Here is a 25,976-nt window from a genome sequence, read left to right as displayed (position 1 = left end):
GATGCACAGGTCAAGTGATTTCCACCATGCGGCTAAGATGGGTCAGGTTAGCATCTCTGCGGGTACCTGGGTATACTACCAAGGTACAGTCAAATAGGAACAACGAATCATGCGGCCGTTAGTACATGCTGCCTCCAGACAGGCCCCGTATGCCCAGTACAAGAAACTTAGAAGAGTGTCGTTCAGCGTGCGAGCGTTGCCACTTGGGCCACCATTGCACTTGGCACCTGTTTACACTGCCATTATTCAACTTTGCCGACAAGTTGGTGAGTTAGGCTAGTTGGTGCACTTGCATTTTGAGGTACAGCACGAAATAAAAAGGACACAAAGAAGGAAGTTCTGTCCTGTTCACTTTCTTCTTTGTGTCCCTGTTATTTCGCTCTGTGTACCCCAAGATGCATTTGCCGCCAAGACAAGTCACTTGCCCAAGAAAACTTTAGAATGTTTCGGGTGGCTTTCTCTTGTTGGGCTCTCGCCACAACATTAAACAACAACACAGTGATATGCGCTGTTTTTACCAAACACAATGACAAGTTCGATGACGGAAGCATCGGTGGCACAAGCGAAACCAATATGCTCAGCACAGCGTGTTGAGCTGGCTGGTGGTGCATTTTAACACGAAAATCATGCGCATAAATAACGGGACTACGACGAAAGACAGGATGCTCCCATGCTGAGCAACGGACTTTGCATACGAATGTTAAAGAGAAACCCTTAATTTATTTCTGCTGGGTAAGTGGCCTGTCGACAGGGGGATATGGATCATGTACTCAAAGCCACGCGCTCCGCTGTTTGTAATGAAATGCATGTTGATAGTACCTTGGCGTAAGAGCTGTCGATAGAGAACTCGAGAAGAGGGGGGTCCTCACAAAATTTCGGGCTAGTGTGTCAATGCGTAGCTGTGGCACGGATTGGACTGGATTGGAACACACTTAATTTGCGCCGGAGCTTTGGGTAGAAGCCGCCCCTCGCAGTGACCGGTGCATACGCTCGTCACAGGGCCGCTCCTTTCGTGTACGGCGACTAATCACACGCACTCGCGGGCACGACAACGGGCTTTGGCTATTGCGCGGTACACAGCGTGCACACCATGTCATCCAATTTTCAAGACACACACGAACTCACATAGCGCATGCCTGCTGCCAACGCGGTATCTTCAAGGGGTACTCCGCAAACTGACTTCAGTCATGCGGTCGACTACCTGCTCTCAGCCCAACGTTACTCCAAGTTCCCCGCCTCGGGTTGTTTGGTCGATCCACTCACCAGCGTCGCTCCCAAGTTCTCCAGTACGGGAATCTTGTACCCTGCGTAAACAAACAAACGCGTTTTGGCGCAGCGCGCTACCACTGCGGCAGCCAGGGGCGACGCCACGGTCCTACCTACCTCGCAAGTCGAGCTCTCGGTCTCGAACCGGATTGATAGACTGCGCGGCCATCTGTATAAGTTCTTGCGATAACTTCACCATTGTGAACGCCTGCCTCCAGCAGAAAGCGCAAACCAGCCGTTCTCAAATGCAATGAAGTATGCGTGGGACCGGCTTCAAAAACGTGCTGCCACTGTGTTGCTACAAACTGCGCCTTCCCGCGCGGACGAATTTCATACACTGGTGACCGGCAGCATTAAAACACTGCGCGCAATACAATAACGCGAAGCACAGTAAATTATGCAATATTTCTGTGAAAACTTTTCACCCAACGAAACGCAGGGGCAGCGTGGAGATGACCAGCAACGTTTTTCGAACGTGATCAGTGCACGCTTTCGCTTAGTGAGCCCTCTCCGCGTCGATTTCGCCTACAATGATGCCGTTCGAGACCTGCGGCGCTGCAGTCGGCTGTTAAAATTTAACCGAGCTGTAAGAGCGACATCCTGCCGTTTGTGCGAATGGTTTCTCACTAAATACCATTCTATGTAAATATTTAGATACACATTGGGGAAAGCGTACAGACGCGCGTGCAAGAGAAAAACCGTGGGCCAGACCCGGCCCAGCTTTTGAGCGAAGCACCTTTTTTTAGTTGTTGTTCTAGGGCTTCTGCTTACCTACCATACGCAGTTGTGCGTAGCTTAACAAAAAAACCAACCATCTACGTCTGTTTACACCTCAAACGCTAGACACCGCGAGACTTGCAACGTAGTATTGACTCTATGCTTGCAACTTGCAACTAGTGACACTAGCAGAAGTCATGCGGCATTCTGTAGTTCTGGAGTCAGTCGAACATACGTTCGCAGCGCCATTTTCCCCGGCGGCTTTCCATAGACTAGCAGAAGAGACGACTGTCCACACTGAACTGCATATAAGCTACATTTATAGTAAAAAAAAGAAATAGCAACAAAACTTTGCGCGCGCATTCTTCAAGCTTTGTGTACTCGCAGGAGCTTAAGAAAACATCTCTGTGGGCGTCGCTGCAGCTTCCGAGAAGGTATGTCTCCTTTCTATCTGTCCTATAGAGTTTCATGCACTATTGTACGAAACCCTATGATCTGTCCTTTCTGGCTTGCGGGCTTGCGGTCTGTCCCGAACCTCTGTGCACTGCTTCTAGCAGCTCGGCTGGCTTCGTCAACTGCGCGGATCTGTGTCGCCTCGGTGTGCAGTCGAATTCGCAGTGGAGCCGGGTGACATGTGTCAGCAGCCTCCCACAGACACAGCTTCAGGTGTGGTGACGCCAATTCCGTTCTAAGGGCAGAATTCAGGCAGTTCTACGAGGCTCGATCACGCTCATGTACCCGGGCCGCTAGCACACTTTCGAATCCACGTTGTCCTTCAGCGCTGGGAAAAGTGATCACGGAAACAGCACCTCAAAAGCTGCTCTGGAATAAAACCAGGCCCTTACGGTTGTCAGATGGAATGGGGGGTTGCACAGAGATGCTCGCCCCATAGCTATCAAACTCATTGTTACCATCCAACTACGCTGCTCAGGTAAGGTCCCCCGGGTGTTGTGGGGGTTTTTGGTTTAGAGCAGCGGTCCTTTTTTTTTTTGCCGGGGCATAGGAGGGCCAGCGTCATTTGCTTGGTTCAACGTTGAAGCCAGCAATCCGTCTCCTCTTCTCCGCGATATGCAGTGCCATTTTAGTGAGCTATCGGTTGATCCGTAAAAAAAGGGGGGTAGGGGAGGCAGTGGTCGGGGAACAAGGACATCATAGGGAAGGCTCTTCAAAAGGTCATTTTAATTCTGCCTTTGTCTTCCTTGACAATCGTCGGCGGCCAACACCATTGCTCTGAGAACCGTTGATTCACAAGCCTGCGCTGCTCTCTTCGTAGGTGGAACCAGAGCTCCTTCCGTACCTTGGCAAGTACTTCATGAAGACCTTGGCCGCCTGTCGGAGTCGGTAGCAATGCAGCGGGCTACCCAAACTTGGTAGGAACATTCGACTAGCACGAGAACAAACTGGTTGACAGCATGATGCAGAACGTAGCGAAGGTATTTCACTGTAGAATAGGGAATGCCAGGCACTCCAAACAAATCTGCTGCCCTCTTCAGGGGGGCGCTGGGAAGCAGGCAGCCATGGAAGATGTGCCCCGCTGTCTCAGACTCACCGCATAAAAGACAGCGCGCTGTTAGGCTCGCCCGAGGGAATTGCCTCTGTCTGAGCAGAAGGTTGTTAGAGCAAAGAGCTATTGGACGGTGGCTCTGCTGGCCTCTAGGTACTCTGCACGGATGAGGCTCCAGTTTGGACGTTGACGTTCGAGAGAGTAGCAGGCCAAGTGTGGTGGCAAACTGGGAGTGAGTGTTGCGACCAAATCTTTGAGCGAAGGGACAATTAGATCAAACTTTGGGAGAACTCCCTTGATGTCTGCCAGGGCCTTAGCTGCACCTTGGTAGAATGGAGACGGTTCCCTTGCTCGTGGAACATTGTTTGGCAGGCTGCTCTGTGAAAAAAACGTAGCTGGGTGCTCAGGAGGTAGGACGTTAAGGATCGAGTTGGGGACATGTCTGTATTGAGGGCTGGGTTCGTCCATTTGACATGCAAGGCTAGGGTTCCCAAATCAGTTGGGCCAAGGCCACCTCTCTTTTTTTTTTTTGAGCTTCACAATGTCTCGTCTGACATTGTCCGGTTCGTCACCCCAGACAAAGCGGAACACAATAAGTTTCACCGCCTGTTTAGTTGTTGCCGGGACAGTCATGATGCTGGTGGCATAGCTGCGTATTGGTAATAAGACTGTCCGAGCAATAGTGGCTTGGGCAGTGACAGGGCACTTTAGCTGCCGGTAGTCCCGCACCCTCGACTCTAGCTTTGTCAGTGCAGCAGTCCACTTGTTAGGAGAGGGGCCGTTTGGACCAAACTGGTAGCCTAGCACTTTAACTTCAGAGGCGACTGGAAGGCCATGTTGCGGACTTGATAGACATGCACCACATGCACGCGTAAAATTGATGTACTCGCGCAATGACGTACACCTGCGGCGACATCCACCACTGCCTTCCTGCTGTAATTCAACTTTTCAAGAAGGTAAAGAGATAATCATACGACGGACATGTCTGCAGTCGTACTGGTGATGTCGCATTTCGTCAGCAGACGGTCTGGCGGAAGGAAGCATTCACACGAAGGACAAAGCAAGCAGATGACAGGGCGGACGGACAGACAGCGCGGACTTTATGCATAGACCGTCTGCACACGGCAAAAGTGTAGGTTCGAGAGGGTGAGGGTAGCGGCAAAGATGAACGCCGACCGAAAGCGCCGTTGCGTGGCGATAGTCGTAGCATTAACCACAGAATGAGCCGCGTAAGATGACGCACGTGCTGAGTGAGAACGCATATCTGCAGGAAAGATGTAGCACCCTTGTTTTCTGGTCTTGTGTTTTCTGAACTTCTGAGTTCGTTGCTGTCGCTTCAACTGCTCTACCTTTCCCGGCTTTCCGAAGTAGCTCACGACGTTGTTACGGGCACTTGACGAACGCTCTGATCAGTGTGTCGCCCACTCGTGCTTGTGGCTGACAAGTCAAATGTTCCTGGTGCGAAAGCCCTGTACTGCCGTGCAACCGTGCCGAAACAAGCACACGATCACGGTCAAGTGGTGGTCTCGACAATCTTGATTTGCCACCCGAGCAAAGTGATGGTTGCTAGACTGTCCAGTCTTGTGTGTGCCAAAGTGGAGTATTTTGCTGTATTCCCTCACCAGAATCGCGAATGGAAAAGAAGCCTTGCATTGTCAGCCCGCGTCGTCCACGGTCTGTTCACTAGGGTCACGAATCAGGGACGTCGTGTCATGTGGTACGCATTCTACGGTCTGAATCAGTAATTTCGTCCGCCATGTGAATCAGCCTTAAAGTGCAGAAAGATGAATGCTGGCAGGCCAAATGCCGCAGCATTTGATTTGCGGACACCGGTCTCTGCACGTCACTTTGATGACTGCTTTTACAGCGCTTGTATGAGGAGCACTGTTTTGCTTCAATAAGGGTTATTCACCTGAGAACCCTGCGTTGTCTTTGGCTGCATGACATCTGGTGGAGGTGGTGGGAACGCACCCTTTATGCTTCCCATGCCCTCTGGAAGCCGACGAGTCAGCCTCAATCGAGTCGGCCACCAACTGCAAGGTTTACCGGCAAAGTCTAGTCTTCTGCCGGAAAGATCCACGAGAAAGACCACCACATTTAGTCTTGCCACATAGGGCAAGAAGCCACTCCTCCCTTTGTCCTGCAACCGCCCTGTGGACCACCATCGATCTGCAGAGTCCCTGGTGAAGACCCTAAGGACTGATTTGTCAAAGTGGAGCACATTTGTATTTGCAACATGCTGCATGACGAGGAAACTCTCTGGTTTGTATTTTATCTTTAGATGGTGTGGCTTGAATCTGGTTTGAGAGCCGTGGGAGCTCCCTGATTACCTAGACTCTGTCCAAACCTGAAGACGGTCACCATGGTCGTGCAAAAAAAAAAACGAGCCGAACTTCTGCTGCAAACACGCATGCAATACTTCTTGGTACGTTGAAGAAATGAACAGGCTCTTCTGGCGAACTGATTTGGACATGACGAAAGAGAAAAAGGTGCACTTCCTAATACGTGGCATAAAACAGGAGCTGTTGCCTGGGCTTGTTCATCACCCCCAAAAAACGGTCGATGAAGTCACCTCCAAGGTGGTCACGATTTAAAAGATTCCTGGCATGTTCTCAAGGCAGTTCAACCATAAAGTTGGCACGTTCATGGCAAGTCTGTCGACATCGCAGTAGTACAATGGGTACTTTGCATAAGACCATCCGTGCCAAAGTCCACCAAGAGCTTCGGAATTTCTTCCTGAGCATGCCACAATCTCACACCTGAGCATTATTTGATGTGATCCGGAAGGAATGCAGCAGCAACTACAGACTGCTACGTTGCCGGAAACATGGAACCCCAAGCCATGTGCTATACCACTGGCAAGCCATTGTGATTCTTCTGCTGCTCGTCACCAGTACACTCCTGCATGCCGCTGTATGTCACATACACGGTTGGCTATGATCCAACAGTACATCTTGAGGATGACTGATGTGTGGTGAATGTCCTATTGCTGCCCGCTGTGCTATCACTGCAGAGAAGCTGGACATATTTACTGTTCGTGTTCTTACGAGATATTTGGCAAGCAAGGCATCCACATCGATGCACCTTACTGGTTGCCCGTACAATGCCTCAAAGAGATCGACGAATACTTATCTGAGACCAGCCGACACCCGTCATGCTTGTTGCCCTATTTGTAAGCATCACTGAGTCGCTGCAGCAGTGATGACTTTGCTCACGCAAGGTGCAGCTTCTGGAGGTGAAGCTGCACTATGGTGAAAAAACAGAAACCCTCCAACAACATGATGTGCCTACAGCTTGACTGACACCTCGACCCGGCGCTGACGTGGTCCTGAACACGAGGAAAGGAACCGAATGAAATGTGAGGTACGACGCACTGACATACCTGAAACTTGAGGGAGGCAACATCCGATATCCACCTATCCATTGGCAGCATTGATGTAGTCACCTCATAGACACGAAAGCTGACTACTGTTGCGATGCTATTACGCAACCTGGCTTCTGCTCTCCAAAAACCTTCTGTCGGTCTTCCCTAATTGACGTTCCGACGATGCGGCGTGTTGACAATGGCGAACTATGCTGCTACTGGACAATACCTCTTTCAGCGACTTCGTGGCCCCTCAAGCGCCAACCGTCCAGCGGCGGTGCTGACAATAGCATCGCTTGGCGCCCCGCACTGCAAGCTTCGGCGGCGTGCCTGCGCATCATTGCCATGCCCTTTTGTGGCGTGTCTTCAACAAGCCACTCGACGAATATCAGGACAGTGGAATACAAGATGTCTTCCCGGAGGTGTAACATCACCAGGACAACGGGGGCTTCGACCCACGGCGGATTGCCACGGCGGGGGCAACCTAACGCTCACCTACGCAATAGAGGAGTGTGTCTCTGTGTGTGTGTGTGTGTGTGTGTGTGTGTGTGTGTGTGTGTGTGTGTGTGTGTGTGTGTGTGTGTGTGTGTGTATGTGTGTTTGTGATGGGGGCGCTACTATCAGTGCATTGAATTTTGTGATTGGTGCGTCCTGACGTCAGCCGAGAAAAAGGGTGAAAGGGAACAGACCCAAAGTGCCTATTTAATCTCTCACGCGCAGGAGTGCACTGCCTGTTCTCTGATATCGGGATGTAAATACTTGTACATAGAGTTTTCTTCTCCTTCAGCTTCGTCATCATGACTGCCCCGGCATGACACTAACCACGGTCCATTTCGACCACGCTACCCTGGTTCGCAACAGTGGATGGCAGCTCGGCGGGATCAGCCAGTGTCGGCACCTTGGTGGGGTAAGTGCGTGAAGTTCTACCCCTCGTATTGCCAGACCTTGCTAGCGCAGCGCCGTGCGTTCTGGGTTTTGACTTTTGTCACTGGTTTCTACTTCATTGTAGCGAGTAAACGAGGGAAAACTATCCGGGGTGCAGTATCACGATGGACAAGTTCAGAGTGCGGGACCTCCTCAAAATTTGCGAGGAGTTGGGTCGTTCTGTTGGCCCCGCAAAGCGAAAAAAAAAGCAGATCCTCGAGCTCATAGAGGCTGGTGAGGTAACTCTAGAGGAAGCCTGGGAAGCTTATGAGGACATTCAGCAGTGGGCTGAACATGACAGCCAAGCGCGGCGAAAAGAGCAGGCTCATCGTGACAACCAAGCACGGAAAGAGCAGGCGCAAATTAAGGCCAGGGAAAGAGCTGCTGAGAGAGCGCATGAACTCAAGATGAAGGAGTTGGAGTTTCGGATGTCAGCCGAACATTGTGCTCCATCCTTGCGGGAGTCCGTGAGACTAAAAATCCAAGACCTTCTGCAGCTGTTCACGGTTGGCGAGGACATCGCTGGTTTTCTTGTGGATTTTGAGTGCACTTGTGAGAAGGCAAGGTTTGTCTTCCGACCTTTGGCCCCAGAAAGTTTTGGCAGTACTGCCGTGTGGGGTCGCCAATGTAGTGGCGCGGTTGAGTAAAGAGGATGCCGAGGTGTATGACAAGGTCTAAACAGCTCTCCTGCGGAGTAGGTACCGCCTGTCGGCAGATCCCGCAGTGCGACCTAACTCCGTAGCCACGCAAACAAGCAGCGAGTCGACCGCATCGGCAGATAGCGAAGCACGAGCTAACTCTGTAGCCGTGCCGGAAAGTAGCGAGTTGGCCACGTCAACAGATCGCGAAGCGCGAATTAAATCCGTAGCCGTGCACTTAAGTAGCGAGTTGACTGCGTTTGCAGATCGCAAAGCATGACCTAAGTCCGTAGGCGCGCAGAGAAGTAGCGAGTCGACTGCGTCGGCGGATCGCAGAGCGCGAGCCGAACCGTTAGCCTTGCAGGTAGGCAGCGAAGTGCTTTTGTCGGTAGATCGCATTGTGCAAGACGAAAGCAGGAAGTCGGTTAACCGGCATGTGATGTGTCCGGACCGTGACAAAAGCCCAGTTTTGATCCCCTCGTCGGAAACTTTTTGGGAGTTTAGCAATGCTGAGAAGACGCTTGTCGTCAAACTGAACACTTGTTTGTTGTGAAGCTCTGTCTACGAGAACGTGAAAGGCTCAGCGGCTTCAGACAGGGGCGGGCTGAAGATGAAGGTGAGTGAAGCCGTAGATCTTGGGGCGCTGAGAAAGCAATTTAGATCACAACCCATTAGTATGGGCATAGGCCAAGCTTTGGAGAAAGCGGAAGCTTCGGACAACTCATGTCACCAAGCGGGGCTATTCCCGGACACATTGTTTTGTGCAGAGAAACGCAGGAAAGGTGCGGATCGTCGTGATCCGTACAGCAAAGAACGTTCAGTGCGGGCAGCGGTCCAACATATGACACTTGGCTATGCCAGCTTAGAAGCGTTTGTAGGCCCGGGTGGCCAGAGTAGCAGTGGCGGCTACATGCCACAGAAGTTTGATTGCAAGTTGCCTGGGATCGGTGCATTGTCGCTCGAATGTTCCGTGATTCCCAAAAGAAAGAAAAGGAGGCGACCGAGAAACAATCAGACTGAAAAGCCAAAGAAAGAAGGTGAACTTTGCAGCATTCTCTCACTTTGCAGCATTCAGGGATAAGATGGCCAGAAGCGGCAGAGCAAAACGAAAACTCAGATGTCTGAGGGAAACAAAGAGGCCGCTCCCTAGCCGTGACAAAGGCCGAGGGGCACTCTGCCAGAAAGGGCAGAAGGGGGTGACTAGGTTCCGCAGGAATTCTCGGAGAGCTAGGGGGAAGGCATTTTGGGAAGAGGGTGTTCACCGCCGATGTGTTCCTCATGGTCGGGCGTCCTATTCTTCTTTTGGTTCCCTTCAATGGACCTTTTTCCAGTAGCGATCTGCGCATGCGCGGGCTGCCGGTTTGAGGCGCTTCGGGCGAAATAAACAAAAGCGCGCCCCTCGGTTTTCTGCTTAGGGAGCGGCTATAACCTGCACGTTTTCTTTTTTTCTCTCTTTGGACTCCTCGTGGTGGGTTCGTACGTGCATACAATAATGGCTTTCTAAGAAAAAGGGCGAAGACGCTTGAGACTGACCACGCTGCCAGCACATGGCTGCCAGTGAGGGGGTTACGAAAATGAAAAAAAGAAAAAGGGGGGGCGGGGCGCTTCGAACACGGCAGATTAGTCATGAGAACGTTCGCCTGCTACCGTGACATTCATGTGAAAGGTGCGGGTGACGGGTCAGTGTGGGAGGGGCAGCAGGACCAGGATATTTTGTGCACGAGTTCTCCGAAAGCCAAACTTTCTTGGGGGTGTGCCTTACTGCCATTTTTAGTTCGCCGTGGCAGCCGCTAGAGGGACCGGTACTGGAAAAAGGTCCATTCAGTACTCCTCCGCACGCGTTGCGCGTGTTTTCCCCTTCAGTGTCAAAGACCTCCCCATACACACCGTATTTGCAACAGATGAGCAGGGCTGGTCGGCCTAAGTGGCAGCAACGTTTCGGCAGGCTACACCCGGAAATGTTTGTTTTGACGAGGGCTTAGGATATTTCCAAGGATTCAGACGGATCCGCGGGTGCATGCATAACTGCGTACTTTACTCATTCTGTTTTGTTATTCAAGTGTTTACCGAGTCTTCGCAAGACGGAGGAAGTTAAGCATCTGTTTCTTTTGGTTAGCAGTGTGTCGGTCATTGTGATTTAACACCGGGTGAAGTAAGCGCAAAGTTTGTGTTTTCGATTGGAGAACTGGTTCATGCGCGTGACCTAACACCGTGTAGTTAGACCTTTTGTTAGGCATTAGAGAAGTAGTTCCTGTTGGTGATCAAACATAGTGTGAAGTAAGCGTAAATTTTATGTTCATTGGAGAAGTGGTTAATGTTCGTGATTTAACGCCACGTAATGTAGGCGGAATCTGCGTTTCAGTGTTCATTTTGTTTCACTCTCATGGCGTGTACGAGGTTTTTCTATGAACCTGAAAAGTGTGCGCATTTAGTGCTACGTGTTTATGGTCAGTTTTTGTATATTGAGGCATTTGTATGTGCCAGTTTGGTTGTCTTGCATAATGGTGAGCCCAACGCAATTTTATGGTTCAGTGTAAAGGAGGGAAGCTACAGATTATTGTTGATTGACGTAGCTGAGCTCTGTGAGCTAGCTATCTGTAGGTTATCTTTCAGATAAGTGTTCATATATAGGTTGGTTTCCATGTTACCAAAGTTTCATTTTCGTAAGTGTACGTGCGAAATGTTATGTTTTTCAAAAAGAGTCGTGCAAAGTCATACTTTGTTTTGCTGTACCGTCGTATCGGTCCCGTAGTTTTGACTTTGTGCTGTTGATGGTGGTGAAAGGTGTGCGTTGCCTCGGTCTCCTCGTAAGGGCAGTTGTACCGAAGTAGCTTTGACAAATGGTCATGGGCAAAAAGGGGAATGCCTTTTGAGTTCCTGTTGGCTTCCGCCCTCGTTTGCGTCATCTGCCCCATGGAGCTCCTATAGCCCATTCATGATTCTTTTGTTCTGCTGTAGTTGTTTTAACACCAGAAATTGAGGCCTGATTTTGAGCTTGTGCAACGACATGAGCACTTCGAATCGTTTTAAAGGGGTGTAATATTTTAGTGGTTAGGTTTATTTTGTTTTGTTCGGTTGTCAGGGTCTGGCAGCCCGAGGCGGGTTCAGAGGGCGCTTTCCGAATCGAGTGTTGTTCGACAATGGCAGGGGTGAGACAGCTGCGCATATTGCACAGATTTGATACAAATATGTTTTCCTGCGCCAGGCTGCTCCAAAAGCTTGAAAATTGGAAAAATTGCGCCAAACAGCTCCAAAACAGTCTGACAGCCAAGGATTTTAACGCTGCCGTCAGTTTCAGTGGGGAAAAATGCTTACTGATGGCATAATTTTCGAGTACTCCCAAGATTATGCCATTTATAAAGGTTTAATTGATTGATCATTCAATAAAAAACATGCATAAAATTGTCCCCGAGATAGTTTTTTCGAAAGTCAATATGTCGGGTTGCACATGTTATATTCTGTGTGCCTTTAAAGTTTTCCCATCAAACACCATTGCAAAGGACTGTAGAAAAAATAATTATGTGTACTGTAGCGTCAACCTACTTGTGCAAGTTGATGAAAAAACGGCATTTTTGGAGCACCGTATTTTCGTAACGACATTACTGGGCGCCGCTACTTGGTGTGGTGAAGATGTGAAAACGTGGCCTCCGGGTGAAGCAGTTGCTTGCGGTTCAGGCAGAGTGCTCTTCACCGATTTCTACCTTGGTTTTAGTTATGGGGGTGGCTTGAACACCCCTCGGGCCGTTTGATATGTTGCGGGAAGTTGTGGGACTCGAAAGACGGGAGTTCATCAAAAACAACATGACGCCCGCGAATTCGCCGTGTTTCGAACTTGAGTGTGAGGCCAATGCGTGCTTGATGTGAAATTTTGGACTCATATTGTAGTGTTATAAAACACTGAGTTATTGCTGTCTTTCACAGCGAGCTTGCGAGTGGCGGGAACGGGATGATTGACGCTGCAGAAGTAGCGGCGCAGGCTACATTGTCGCAAAATGTTCAAGCAGTGTGCGATAGTGGGACGGGATGTTATTTCACGCTAGTAATAATGGTTCATTTATCTGAAGTGAAATTTAATGCCAAGAGGGAGGCGGCTAAACATACCAACGTTACTCAAATTATGATCGTAGGGAACGCGCACCTTGGGGATTGGAACGGGAAGACTGGTGGGGTGTGTCGAGCTGTCACCTCACTTTACGCAACTTTTGCCGTGGCTATACACTTGTGCATAAAGCCGAGTCTGGGGTTACAAAAATAACAATTTCAGCATTCACATAATAATAAAAATGCCTCGCGATTGCTTAGTTTTTCAATTCGATATTTTCAACGGCGTTCAACGCTATCTATGCAAAGCCTAAGAATTTAAAAATGGTTTGTAAAAAGGTAGTGCATTCCCTGCCTTGCGATACTCTGGTAGAAAAAAAAAACTTAATTGAAAGGCTGTTTCAGTGTTATGTGCGCTCAAAACTGATTAAAAATTGCACTTTTCCCCCGTGAGTTGCCAAAAATTTGATTTTTTAGGCTCCTAAGGTGACATAATAAATGTCGTTCTTCTGCTTCAAATCAAGGTTCTTCTGCTCCAAAATCAAGATTTTGCTGCTCCAAAAACTGCTCCCAAATCTAATTCTGCTGTCTCACCCCTGCAATGGTTGTCCTGTCGAGTTTGTCATTTCTGCAGGAGCCTTGTGTTCGTGCCTTCTGTGGGTTCACTGAGGAGACCAGAGAAAGGAAGTAGCACTTCGGAGAACTCTGCCTCGAGCCATGGATGGACCTGCTGACCACCTGTATCATTTCAACCGAGCCGCAATGAGCAGCTCGTTTTACTGATGCATTGTCTGACGGCGGGGCTGCTGTTCGATGCTGTTATGCAATCTGGCTCGGGTGAACCACCAAAAACCTGTTATCGGTCTTTCCTAATCGACGTTTCGACGACACGGCGTGTCCACAATGGCCAACTATGCTGCTACTGGAATACCCCTTTCAGCAAACTCGTGGCCCCTCAAGCGCCAACCGGCCAGCGGCGGTGCTGACAATAGCATCACTTGGTGCCCTGCACTGCAAACTTCGGCGGTGCGCCTCGCATCATTTTCATGCCCTTTTGTGGCGTGTCAGAAGACGCTGGAGATGTCTTCAACGAGCCACTCGACGAATATCGTGACAATGTAATACAAGACGTCTTCCCGGAGGTGCAACATCACCAGGACAGGGGGCTCCGACCCACGGCGGATTGCCACAGCGGGGGCAACCTAACGCTCACCTGCAAAGAGAGAGGAGTGTGTCTCTCGTGTGTGTGTGTGTGTGTGTGTGTGTGTGTGTGTGTGTGTGTGTGTGTGTGTGTGTGTGTGTTTGTGCATGGGGGCGCTACTATCAGCGTCATGAATTTTGTGATTGGTGCATCCTGACATCAGCCGAGAAAAAGGGTGAAAGGGAACGGGCCCAACGTGCCTATTTAATCTCTCGCACGCAGGAGCGGACTGCCCGTTCTCTGATATCGAAATGTAAATACGTGTACATAAAGTTTCCTTCTGCTTCAACTGCGTCATCATGACTGCCCCGGCACGACACCAACCACAGTCCACTTCAACCACGCTACCCTGGTTCGCAACACTACTCAGTCATCAGTGGATCATTCATGCCTAAACTGAGAAAAGTTGCGACCAGTTGCCACGGTCTGCACATACGCACAGCAGGAGGCCATTTCATAACACCAAGTGGCACTTGTACATCGTGCTTCCCATGGATGGCATCACGTACCCTACTGCGCTCGTAACACTGCCTAACTGCTCCCGAGGCATACATCTCAGAATGGACTTTTTCGTGAACAGTGGTGCAATGATTGACCTGCCAGCCAAGTTGATCCTGCCAGCCAAGTTGATACTGCAATTCTCGGAATGGACTTTTTACGAACAGTGGTGCATTAATTGAACTGCTAGCTGAGTTGATTACTCTTTTCTCCTATCACGTCGTGACACTGCGACAAAGCTGTAAACGTTATCCTTGAAGGATTGCCGATGAACACATTACAGTGCCTCCCTGTGCAAGCCTTATGATCTCTGTGTACTGTCAAGATGCTCCTCCTGACACAGATGCCATCGTGGAAAGTGGCCAGTTTTCTTCTGGAGCGTGGTATCTCCTTCACGTGAGGGATCGTGTGCTTGCAGAAGAGAGTGTTTTTCTCACGAATTTCATGGGAGAGTGTCCTCATTTGAACAAGGGGAGCATTCATTGCGTTCTTTTAAAAAATGCAGGAGCAAGTGACATGATTAGTGTGTTAGACTTTCAACACGAGCCCAACATTGCGTTCATGCCTCTGCCTCACTTCGGTAAACCGGGTGCTACTTTATGAAAAACAAGAAAAATTAAGGGTATTGGTTTGCCGCTGTGGCGTCTGTTTTTCGTCGAGCTATGCCAGACAGCACTTGCTAAGCACTGAATCGTCATGGAAAATGGAGCTTCACCTTCGCGGTAGTCACCATATCGGCTGTCTTCACATGAGTGTGAAGCTATCCGAACGCAAGTTGAAGACATGCTTGGCGACGACATCATACAACTTTGTAAAAGCACCTTAAGAAAAAAGGCGGCACACTGAGGGTTTGTGTTAACTATTGGCGACTCAATGAAATCGCCAGAAAGGTCGTGTACCGCTGCCACAAATCGACGACACCCTCAACCACCTCTGCCATGCGAAGTACTTCTCTTTGAAGACCTACTGCTGGCAAATTGAAGTGGACGAGAGAGACCAAGAGAAGACTGCGTTTATAAGATAACCCCGGACGGCCTATACGACTTCAAGGTGATGCCGTTTGGTCAGGGCACGGCCCCAGCAACGGTTCAGAGTTATAGACACTGTGCTACCTGGCCTGAAGTGGCACACCTGCCTCATCTGCCTTGATGACGTTGTGGTGTTTGCCCAGAATTTCAACAAACACCTTGAGAGGTTGGAGAACGTCCTTGAGGCCACTCATACGTTACGGCTAACGCTGAATCCTGAAAAGTGCTGCTTCATGTATGAGGAACTCTCAACCACATCATCAATGCTGACAGAGGCATTCCTTACCCCGTGAAAATTTCAGCCATAGCCAACTTCTCAAGGCTAAAGGGCAGGAAGGCGTGCGAAGATTTCTCAGAGTGGCCGGTACTACCGACGCTTCGTAGAAAACTGCCAAAATCGTTCAGTGTCTCACGTGTTTGACAAAAGGAGACTTTGCACTCTTCTGGGGGGAAGTGCATAGCCAGACACGTTCTGCAAGCTTCAACATGACCTACAGTGCATGCCTGCGCTTGCACATTTTGACAAATATGCGAACAGAGAAATGCACACGGACGCAACTGATGTAGGCTTGGGAGCCATCTTAGTCCACTAGCAAAACAGCAACGAAAAAGAAATTGCCTACCCTGGTCGTGGGCTGTCAAAATAAGAGTGAAGCTATTCAACTGCTCAAGAACAGCTCTGCCGTAATATGGGCTGTTTCGAAATTTCGCCCTTACATCTACGCTGGATCATTTAATGTGGTTACAGACCACCATGTGCTGTGTTGGCTCACAAACTTGAACGATCTGCCTGGCTGTCTTTGGTGGTCAAGCTTGCACCTGCACTTATTTGGCATTACGATCATCTACGAATCAGGTGGGAAACATTCGGACGCCATCTCCCTATCACATGCCCCTGTAGACCCTCTGCCACAGGACTCTGATGAGGACAGGGAGTTTTTTTGTCATAGTGACGTAGAGCGACCTATCCACCCAGCAGTGTGCCGACCCAGAGCTGTGTGTCTTGATCCCCTACCCCGGAGGTCAGAACGTCGCCGTGCTCAGAGTTTCAGGCGAAACCCACCTGCATTCTGCCTTAAAAAGTGGTTCCTCGTCAAGAAAACTGACTCTGCCACGAGAACAAAGTATCTTCTCCTCATCCCTGCACACCTCCGTGATGAAATGTTGTAAGCGTGCCACAGCGGCCTGTCTTCTGCACACCTGGGCGCAGCTGGTACACTTGGAAAAATTACACCAAATACTATTGACCCCACCTAACATTCGACGTCAGCTATTTGGTTCGGAGCTACCAATCTCCATTATTTGTTTGAAGTTTGTGATACAATTGGTGTAGTTATTATAAGGAGAAAAGTCTCTTTCGTGAACCAAATGTGCGTCTTTTCTTCCTGTTCCTTTTAACGCTGACACTGGCTGAGACATGAAGGTGGACTTGTTTAGGGTCCCATGAAGGGTGCTGTAAAGGAAAACCGCGCAGGTTTTTTTCTGGTATTCAATGGTGACGGATTTGCCACAGTGCCAATAACTAGACGAGGGCACTTGGCAATGGTGCAAAGAAATGTATATTCTTGAACCAACGCACACATGGCAGACAGTTACAACTCAAAGTTAACTGACACGTACATATCCCTAAGGCATACCAAACTTAAAGAAAACACAGAAAAGTTCGGACCAAATGTTCACCGTGATGAGGCGTCCAGAGGGCGTTGTGGGTTCTGATGACGAGGCGAGGCATCACGGGGCTACAATGACGACATCGCACACGCCGGAACGTCGCCCAGGAACACACACTGTTGTCCTCGTAGACAATGGTCTGCTCGAAATTTGCTCACTATTGGGTGCCCTGTAGCAGCGGACAGGAGGCAACCGGCCACTGCCGGTTGATGACGGACAGCAAGCAGTTGGTCGTCCAAGAGCGGAGCGTGCCAATGTTGCGTGCCTCCATGAGTCGAGTCGCGCCTGGGCCGGAGAATGCCAAGGCACCAGGTAGACCCTTCTCGAGCTCGGGTCCAGAAGACCCGATGAGCTCTCGGCCTCTCGCCTGGACACGGCTCTTCGAACCTGGTCCGTGCACTCCTCCCAGCGTTCTCTTCCGCTCCAGCCTGCTCTGTCCAGCTCCTTGCTTGTGGTCACCTCCCATTGGCCCATGTCATTTCCTCATGTGGCTTGCCACTTCTTTTTCCTCGGCACAACCACACTCATCAAAACCAAGACCATCAAAAATTGCCCAGCCACTCTCACCCCACTTGGGGTGGTGAAAATTGGTTTGCATTTGACGCCCTGAACAGCACTTATTTAGCAGCAGTTGCACGAAGTTGGGCTCTGCTGCGTGCAATTATCAGTATCATGATCGTCAAGGACTGCATCCCCTGATATACCAGCAATAAGATGAGAGCACGCAGGTGCGCCAAGCACTTGTACAGAAGGCAAGAAAACATTAGTGCAGAGTTTTTTTTGCTCTTGAATCTAGCAGCCACAAGTAGTTAATACTCGAAATGTCAGGATAATGTAGCTGCCGCAAGAAATAGCCTGCAACTTGTGCAAAAGAAAAAACTGGCGTATGCACTATATACTGTGGCCCTTCTGCCTTCACTCCTTCTTCCCGTCGGACCTATGCACCGCTTGCCAAAGCTGGATATTTGCTCAATGAATGCACGCCGTATAGGCCATTGGTGCCGTCATTATAGTGCCGTATGTGGTGGCACTTTAATAACTCCCAGTGGAACCATAGTGAACATTCAATGGGACTCATCACGTGTAATGCTTTCTCGCCTGTTTTCACACCTCGCTTTATTATTAAAATTGCATGTAGTATTATGATAAAGTTTTCGACATCTAAAAAATTGCAGTCTTGTGGGATGCTTTGAAAACAAACTACAGCAACAATATCTGTGTGTTTCTTGCCTGACCATAGGACCCTGGTGGCCACTGCAGATTGCTGCTTTCCTGTGTCATCTGCAAGTACCGTACGTTGCTGCCTTATTTAGATTTGTTAATAGGGCCTTTGTGCCTTTATAGACTGGTGTGGTTCACTTAACAATGCCACTCTACTTTAAGGTCAGGCTTATGTGCTTGCTCATGATGTAACAAACACGAAAAGACAGTGCTTTTCAGTGACAAGCCAATACCTAAATGTTGATCATGCTTTTTAAATTGAAAAATGAAATTTGTCAGTCAGAATACTCGTTTGAAGCTCAGTCAAAACACTATTAGTGATTATTGATGTGTTGTGTCATGGAAAAACTATGAACTATATAATTTCTCTTGGAGGGAAACCATCCAGAGCTATAGGAAAGATAATCTGCATGAAATATCTTGCTTTGAAAGTAAAAATTATAATTTGTAACTCAGTAATTTCTCAGTCATTTAAATATGACGCCTTGCTTGTGGCAGGATATCAGTATCAAATATATGCAATTTGTGTTTCTTGTAGAAAGCAATGAGCATAGTCTGAAATGCACCACTTTTCTTTTCTAATAAACTGGTATTCTTGCCACTACATGTGCTCATAATTAATCGCTAAAAATCACTATCATAATCACCACTATCATTTATTGTGCTTCATTTTTTCTGTTTATTCGTGTTACTCGAGCATAACCACTTTACGTAATAGGGCAAACCTAAAAAAACTCGAGCAGCGTAGGGTCATATCTAGCTTAAAATTTCTTTATCAGCTTTACTACGTTCACTTCAAATTGTCGCGGGAAAACTACATCCAAGAGCCTTTCAAACATTCAGCGAGAACTCATCACGGTAAGACTATTAGGCAACTGATTAGTTACATTAATTTGCACAAATTTTTTTGTTTCCTCGAGCAATTTCTCACTGGAGTATGTTACCTGGAGACGGTGAACTCTGTGTCGTTAGAAGTGTTTTCTCAGCGTATCGATATTATAAGCTTTGGCTGAAGTGTTGTTTCAAAATTGGAATACATTATCATTTTCATTTCTTTTCCATAAGCGATTGTGTAAGCATATTTGTGGCTCCGCCTATGTGTGCTGTACGTTTTAAAATTACGTCAAGCAACACTGATTTATTATCGAGTTGTATGTTGAATTTCTGCCAATGTATTTCTTTGTCTTCACTCCTGCATAGGCTCGAGAAGGGCCTGCAGTATCTGTAAATAAATAAAAAAAAACAATCGATCACTGCCATATCAAAAACAGTAAACATCTGGCTGAAACCGCTTCAGTACCATAGCCTTCCTGCGTTAGCAAGTTGCATCTTACAGTACAAGGTCACTAAAATACTGACTGATACTGCACTAAAGAACAAATTACGGCGCATACAGGCTTCGTTATGCATTGCCTATAAATCTTGAACAACCTAACCGCACAGAGTAAAATCGTTTTGTGAGTAGAATAAAATGTTAATTTATTTGAAAGTATGCATGGTTTGAGTGTTTTCAGTCCTGACTTGCACAGTTTAGTTTTAGGAACGAAGCCCCTTAGGGGCTAGGGCTGTTGTGTCTCCTGTCATCGTCGTTGTCGTAATCATCGTATCACGCAGTCACGGTACTAAAACACTGAGACACTCATTTACGCATCGTTCTGGAGCGCTTCGTAACGCACACTAAAGAAACACCGGCACACTCGTTTACGCGTCGCGCTAGAGAGTTTCGTGCTTCAAAGACGAGACTTACAGCAAAGCTGTATACCTTTACCCCCCAACGGTTTCATCCCCGTTGGCAAAATTGCCAAGGCGCCAAGAATACACTTATACACTGCATGCTTCGCCCTTCCCCAGGTTTCACGTTAGTGGAGGTGTTTTTTTTTTCCTATTTTTCTACCTTTGCCTTAAGCTCTGTCACCATATTTTTTTACATGATCGGAATTTCGTTTCCACTATTTTTACTTTTTTACCCATGCTGATAGCCCTGTCTCCTACTGTATCTGTCTTGGGTCATGCGCTGATGAATACACTCATCCTTCATTAGCAGTACGTAGTGTTGACTATGCGAGTTTGCGCAGGAAGAACCAAATCATGCAGTTTATCACGGCACTGGACAGAGACAAGCTGTAGCTGCACTGTCACAGCTATTGGGCTTCGAACCGGAAGTGCCAGGGGCAGACGATTTGCCCATGAGCCTTTGCAGTAAACACTCAGTATCCTTCACCTATTCACCGCCTTGACTCGACAACATCCACTTTCCTTTTGGCGCTCAGCACAACTACATTTCTCCCCTGCACCCCACAATGCTGCCTTCAGCCTCGTTTCATATGCCTCATTGTGAGCATTCATCACGGCTCAACAGGAGCAGAGTTTGTAGTTGGGCAAGTTGGTACATTATTTAACGAAACAGTGTTACAAACAGGACAAAGGGAAGAAAAGGTGACACAAGCGCTAACTAATAACTGTTTATTTGATTAGAGAGAACGGAACATATAGGCAAAATATTTTCAGAGTAGCCGTGCGCATGATCAGTGAACAAATAATTATATGCAAACAGCCGGAATGTTACAACCAACAGAAGACGCTATCTTGACAAGTACTATAAATTTTTTTTCCAGGAGTGCTATTAACGGGGTGCTTACACACGAGGTTCCTCTTGTGTATTGCAAATGCTTCACAGATTTCTTGTGTGCACTGGCCTTTGTATCTTCATAAGATACTGCATTTCTCAAACCACAGTGCATACCGTGTTGAGCAAGCATGCTGCCCATGCCAGTCTTCAGTGTGTTGGCATGCTCCCCGAAAACAGGTGGTTATTGAGTTGAGCGTCCACCGTGGCAGTGGAAGTCACCATGTGCATTCGTGTGCCTTGGTGATGCCAGGCACCTAAGAGTAAAATAGGTACAAACGGCTCCCCGGCCAGGCGCTCGGCCCTTGTGTGGCGCTATGGAATCGCCCCTATGGAATGGGCAGCTGTAAAACTCCGGGAGCTTTTTTTCCCCCTTTGTCCTGTGTGTTCCTGTTTCGTTAAATGAACGACTCAACCAGCCTCATCATATTGCTGTGCCGCCTCTTTGATCTGTGTGCTGGAATTATAGAGCATCATTAAAAAAGCTACTGCCTGCTGTTTTTGAGATGCAAATGGATTTTTTGAAAAGCCAAGACGTACCCCATAAGGAACGTAAAGTATACAGTGTGTTACAGCTGAAAGTCTCTATATTGATGCCCAAGTTGACACTGGAGCCACCATAATAACCACGAAAGAAAATTTGAGTTTGCAGCTGTGAAAATTGAGAACCCCATACACTTGCCCTCCTTTGTGTAGTCCAGCTAACCAAGTTGTACTAGAGCCATCAAGATACTGCACAGTGCATGTTGTGATTGAGGGAACGAGGCCTTACAGGTGCAGTGAGCAGCCTTATCTTGCTAATCTCAGGAACTCATTTTAGGGTGGCACTTTTAATTGGCATCTGATGTGAATCTGCCAAACCCAACACTGAATTCACTGCAACAGAGCAAACAGGCATCCACGACGTGCCGCAGCACTGCTATGTGGCCGGTACAGATTGTCCTTGGCTGTGAGACAATAAGTTCGCTTTCTGGTGGGAAGTTTGAAAATGGAGACTTGCTGATTATTTCCAGTGACCGCTTCCTTCTAAGGGGCATTGTTGGTTCAACTTGAACTCTGGACTTCCCGCTTGGATTTGCCGTGCTGGACGCCACAACCACCACCCACGACACAGTTATCTGCCAAGGTGCCACCATCGCTACTGCTGTGATCTCTGATGCTGTGGATGTTGTTTTCCTGTCCCATTTTTTCACTCTATTTCTAATCGTCTCCATTTTACCTTTCCCACCACAATCAGCTTTGACCTGACCTCCCAAAAAAACTTTGGTTGATTCCTCTGTCATAGAATTCCGTATTACCCGAAAGTGAAATGTGCAGCAAAATCTGCAGCTGAGAATGATTTGTGGGTCGCCGGCTGTCTTGTGAGTGCTTGGCGAGCGGCGTCCTGCTGGAGGGGCCCTTCGGCAAAGATGTACTGGCATCATTTCTGTGACGGATATGACGTCAGTGAAATCCTGGTGTATCGCGGCACAAAACACTTTTGTGTTAAAATATGAAACCCGAAAACGAACAACCCTAAGTATAACGTGCTCTTTAGTACAAACCTTTGCTTCCCCGCAGGAAGACTTTGTGTGCAGGGGTGCACCTTTTACAGGCCGCTTGCTTTGTTGTACTGGTGTCATTTCCGTGACGAATACGATACAAGTGAAATCTTCGTGAATCCTGGAATAAAACACTTTTACTCTACTGCACCTCTTACACTCCGAAATCTTTGCTGCACGGTCCGAAGCAGGACTGTGCAGCACTTGCACCCATGGAACATTGCGAATGCATTCTCCATTGCTGGCAATGAGTTCCATTTGGACATACAGGTTTACTGTCATTTTATAATCCCCACAAACTCTTACTTCACCGTTGGGTTTATAAAGAGCCACTGGAGGCATTGTTCACTAGCTATGTTGAACTGAAATTAGCACCCCAGCTCCTATCAGCGCCTGCAACTTCTTTGACACAGCGTCCCACATCTTAAAACACACTGGCTGATGCTTACACAACGGCGATGTGCTTCTTTCTTAACACAGCAGCTTTACCAAGATGCCATCTCATTAACCAAGTTCCATTTCAGACACCAAAAAAATTTCTCTAAGACTCGCACTACCTTCCTACACTGATACCGCACATGCTCAACCAGTCCAGGTTTAGAACATCCACCTAATCTCGACCCAACAGCACTGTCTCAACTTCTGTGATGTCCACACAAATACTACAGGCAGGGTAACTCCCCAACCATAGTGTTCCACAAGTACATTCACCCTCCCTACAGTCTGCAAGGGAATGCCCCATATGTTCATAGCCTCATACGGCAACATTGCGGAGGTACGCTTGGCTAATTTTTCACAAACACACTCTTGGGTACAATTAACACAGCTTCGCCCGTATCAAATGGCATTCCAACATCTACCTGCCACTTTAACATTCACCATATAACTTAGGTTACTACTGTCTCAGGAAAATAGGTTATGCAGCACAAGTTCCTCCTCACCATTCATCGTCTCTGGGTTGTCATTCTCCTCACCCACAACACCACGCGCACCGATGCAGCCTTGCAGACCCTTGCCAGATGCCCCACCTGCTTGCATAGATGTCACCTGTATTTACGGAACGAGCACGCTTTTCTGTCATGACACAATCCGCAGCAGAAACACTCGGGTGCTTCAGTCAGGTGCTCTGCTGTGTCAGCCACTGCAGCTGGTTTGGCTGAAGCTATAGCTGCAGGCTTCGCACAGTACACCTGACGTCCACAACATTCACTTTCTTGGGTTCGTTAGTAGCTGAATCAAGTGTCTCGGCATGAGCTAGTTAAATGCTTTTGGCCATGACACATATAGCGGCAAAGGTCAATGTGCTCTTAAGTTCACCTTGGGTTGGTTGGTCTTTCGACCGGGCACAAAACAGTCCCAAAACGTTGCTCCCAGAAAGGTCCCAAATTCGATCGATAACGCTAGCCCTTTCATTTGCATGGCCAATGCAGCCACACTCCCGGCTTTGTGCTGCAACCAGTGATTAAACCGGCTCTGTTCCGCATTCTGCATCTGTTTGGGGGCACAATGCTCACTAATAACCATGACCAGTGGACTGTACTTATCCTTTGGCTCTGCCGGGGTGAGCAGGTTCTCCAGCATGTGGTGTCTTCTTGCTCATGGCCATAACAAACGTCAAAGCCTTCAAGACACTGTTTACTTTCAATACAGTGGTTACACCTTCACGGCACAGACGTAGTGCTCATACCACTTCACGTAGGATTCGAAGTCCTCATGCTCGTCGGATTGCTCGAATTGACCAAGCAAAGCCATGCTTCTGTCTTCGGTCAAGCTGCTTTGTCCTCCGCGTGCCTCCAGGGTCACGACAATCCCATCCTCGTCACTGCTGTTTTTTTGGCTAGGTGAAGGCAGCAGTTTAACGTGGTGAGCCGACAATCTTTATTGGTCACTGCTTGTTAGTCGAAGAACATGAAGCGTTAGGCATGGCTCTTTTTATTGCGATAGCAGCTGCGGACAAAAGAGCAGATAAATGCTCTGAGTGCATGCATGTGCAGGGACATGATGCCAATAAGACAACACACACCAACTGAAACACAACTTTACCATCAGACACTTTTGCATACAACACTGCATATCAGCAGACTATCGGTTATTTTCTCATTTTTCTCCTAGCTGCAGCAGCCATCTCTGCCTGGAGGGGAAAGTTAATGTGGGCCCTTAAGTCGCACCCAACATCCCGGTTGTGGACTTGTAGTTAAAGTGACATGCTCCTACTCTATGGGCACTATCCTGTACTTTACCTTCAGCTTAGCATCATCCTCATCGATATCTATCTTATATTCTTGTGACCATTGCTGTTCCTGTGGATCAGTCCTTTGAGATGGCTGCATCGGGGAATCAACCCCCTGCCTAACCACTTTCAAGGGTTTCTTGATATGCAAAGCAATTTCAAATTTGCATTTTTGGTCACAAAATTTTTAAATGTCATGCACTCACTGTATGGGTCACTCAACCTCCCCTAAATGAAGTTGAGCATGCATACCCTGAAAACGGCGTGGTTATGAACAACCATACAAAACCAAAAAATTCTGCATCTTTCACTGGAACTCCGTTGCAGTTTAAAAATCAGGCTATACCGTAGATACGAACATAGAGGGCAATATCATGCCCAGTGTCCGGCATATGCAGTAGCACTTTCACAGCCATCAGTGAGCAGTCTGTGTAACACACAAAATAAGATTCATTTTAGGCGCAGCTGTCTTGTTGCAACAGCCAATATGTTTATTGAGTACCACAAAAAAAATCCAAAATGGGCATAATCAATGTAGGGCACACATTGCATGCACACATTTAACCTTTCACATGTGAGTAAACACTGTACAAGCTAATATGCAGGTTTTAGCGATAAATTTCATCCAAGCAAAGCATAGGCTACACATGCAAAAATGAAGTACGGCTGAGTTTCTCAATTGCTAGAATTGAGGTCTTACGCAAGTCAACCATTTTCTTGCAGCAGCCATAATTTTCCCATACTATGTGCTTGCAGCTGGTAAAGCACAAACAAAAGAACCCTCCACGTTATCTTTGCTTGCCCTCTGTGCACGAGCTTAGTGCACTTGTGTTATGGTTGCTGGCATATAAAGGGGAACAGCTTTTTTATTTAATTTCATTACTTTATTTATCCAAGTGTTCTGTACAGGATTAATTTTCTGGTAAATCTAAGCACGCAGTGCTTGTAAAGTGGCCAGGCAGTAGGTGAAACAACACATTTTAATTACTGTAACAGGAAGAGGAAAAGGTCGATGAGGATCCGGGCAGCAGCCAGGGGGGGAACAAGAGGAGGAGGTGAAAGGACGAGAACCGTTGTTTGTCTACTGAGTGAACTCGACCCAATAAAGGGGAACGTTACAATTACATTTCACGAAAAGTACCGCAATAATATTTGTGTATACACACTAAGCACTTCCCAGTGCATGAAACAAAATGACACATAAAACGTACACACAAAAAAAAGAGTCTTCTTGCTCCCGAACATTCATCAAATTAAATTGAATGTTACAGTAAATCTTATCAAAGGAATACACCAATACCACACTCACTTTCAGGAATACACTTCAATACGACTTCAAAAGCATACAGACATAAAGGAACATGAATAAACAAATTGAACACAAGGCGGCAAACAAATCCCCACATGTCAAATGGCGTCACCTACTCAGTGATTATACACCTGCACACCATTTTTTAATTGCTTCGTTCAGTTTCCGTTTCATGTTTATTGGACATAGTTGATCAG

At 47.9% G+C, this 25,976-nt stretch overlaps 1 protein-coding gene and 1 long non-coding RNA gene across 2 annotated transcripts in view; one reads left to right on the top strand and one right to left on the bottom strand.

Annotated features, from left to right (window-relative positions):
- LOC144158561 (U2 small nuclear ribonucleoprotein A'-like) overlaps positions 1–1,787 on the bottom strand; it is a 32,779-nt gene extending 30,992 nt beyond the window's left edge. Inside the window, exons 1-2 of the mRNA XM_077689516.1 lie at positions 1,384–1,787; positions 1,264–1,304 (exon numbers count right to left, since the gene is read on the bottom strand). Of these exons, the coding sequence (XP_077545642.1) occupies positions 1,264–1,304; positions 1,384–1,465 (123 nt within the window). The 5' untranslated portion in view covers positions 1,466–1,787. The remainder of the gene's footprint in view (positions 1–1,263; positions 1,305–1,383) is intronic.
- Positions 1,788–2,253: 466 nt separating this feature from the next.
- LOC144158560 (uncharacterized) lies at positions 2,254–22,349 on the top strand. Its single transcript, XR_013320125.1, has 5 exons — positions 2,254–2,417; positions 3,257–3,353; positions 7,639–7,758; positions 18,093–18,144; positions 21,713–22,349. It is a non-coding gene; the product is annotated as an uncharacterized LOC144158560 (long non-coding RNA).
- The last annotated feature ends 3,627 nt before the right edge of the window (positions 22,350–25,976 follow it).

Source organism: Haemaphysalis longicornis, unplaced genomic scaffold (assembly GCF_048455015.1).
Source record: "Haemaphysalis longicornis isolate Haplotype H1 unplaced genomic scaffold, Haemaphysalis longicornis Haplotype H1 scaffold_10, whole genome shotgun sequence".
In the NCBI taxonomy this organism is placed as follows: domain Eukaryota; kingdom Metazoa; phylum Arthropoda; class Arachnida; order Ixodida; family Ixodidae; genus Haemaphysalis; species Haemaphysalis longicornis.
Note: the sequence above shows the minus strand (reverse complement) of the source record. Positions and strands in the feature narration are given on the sequence as shown.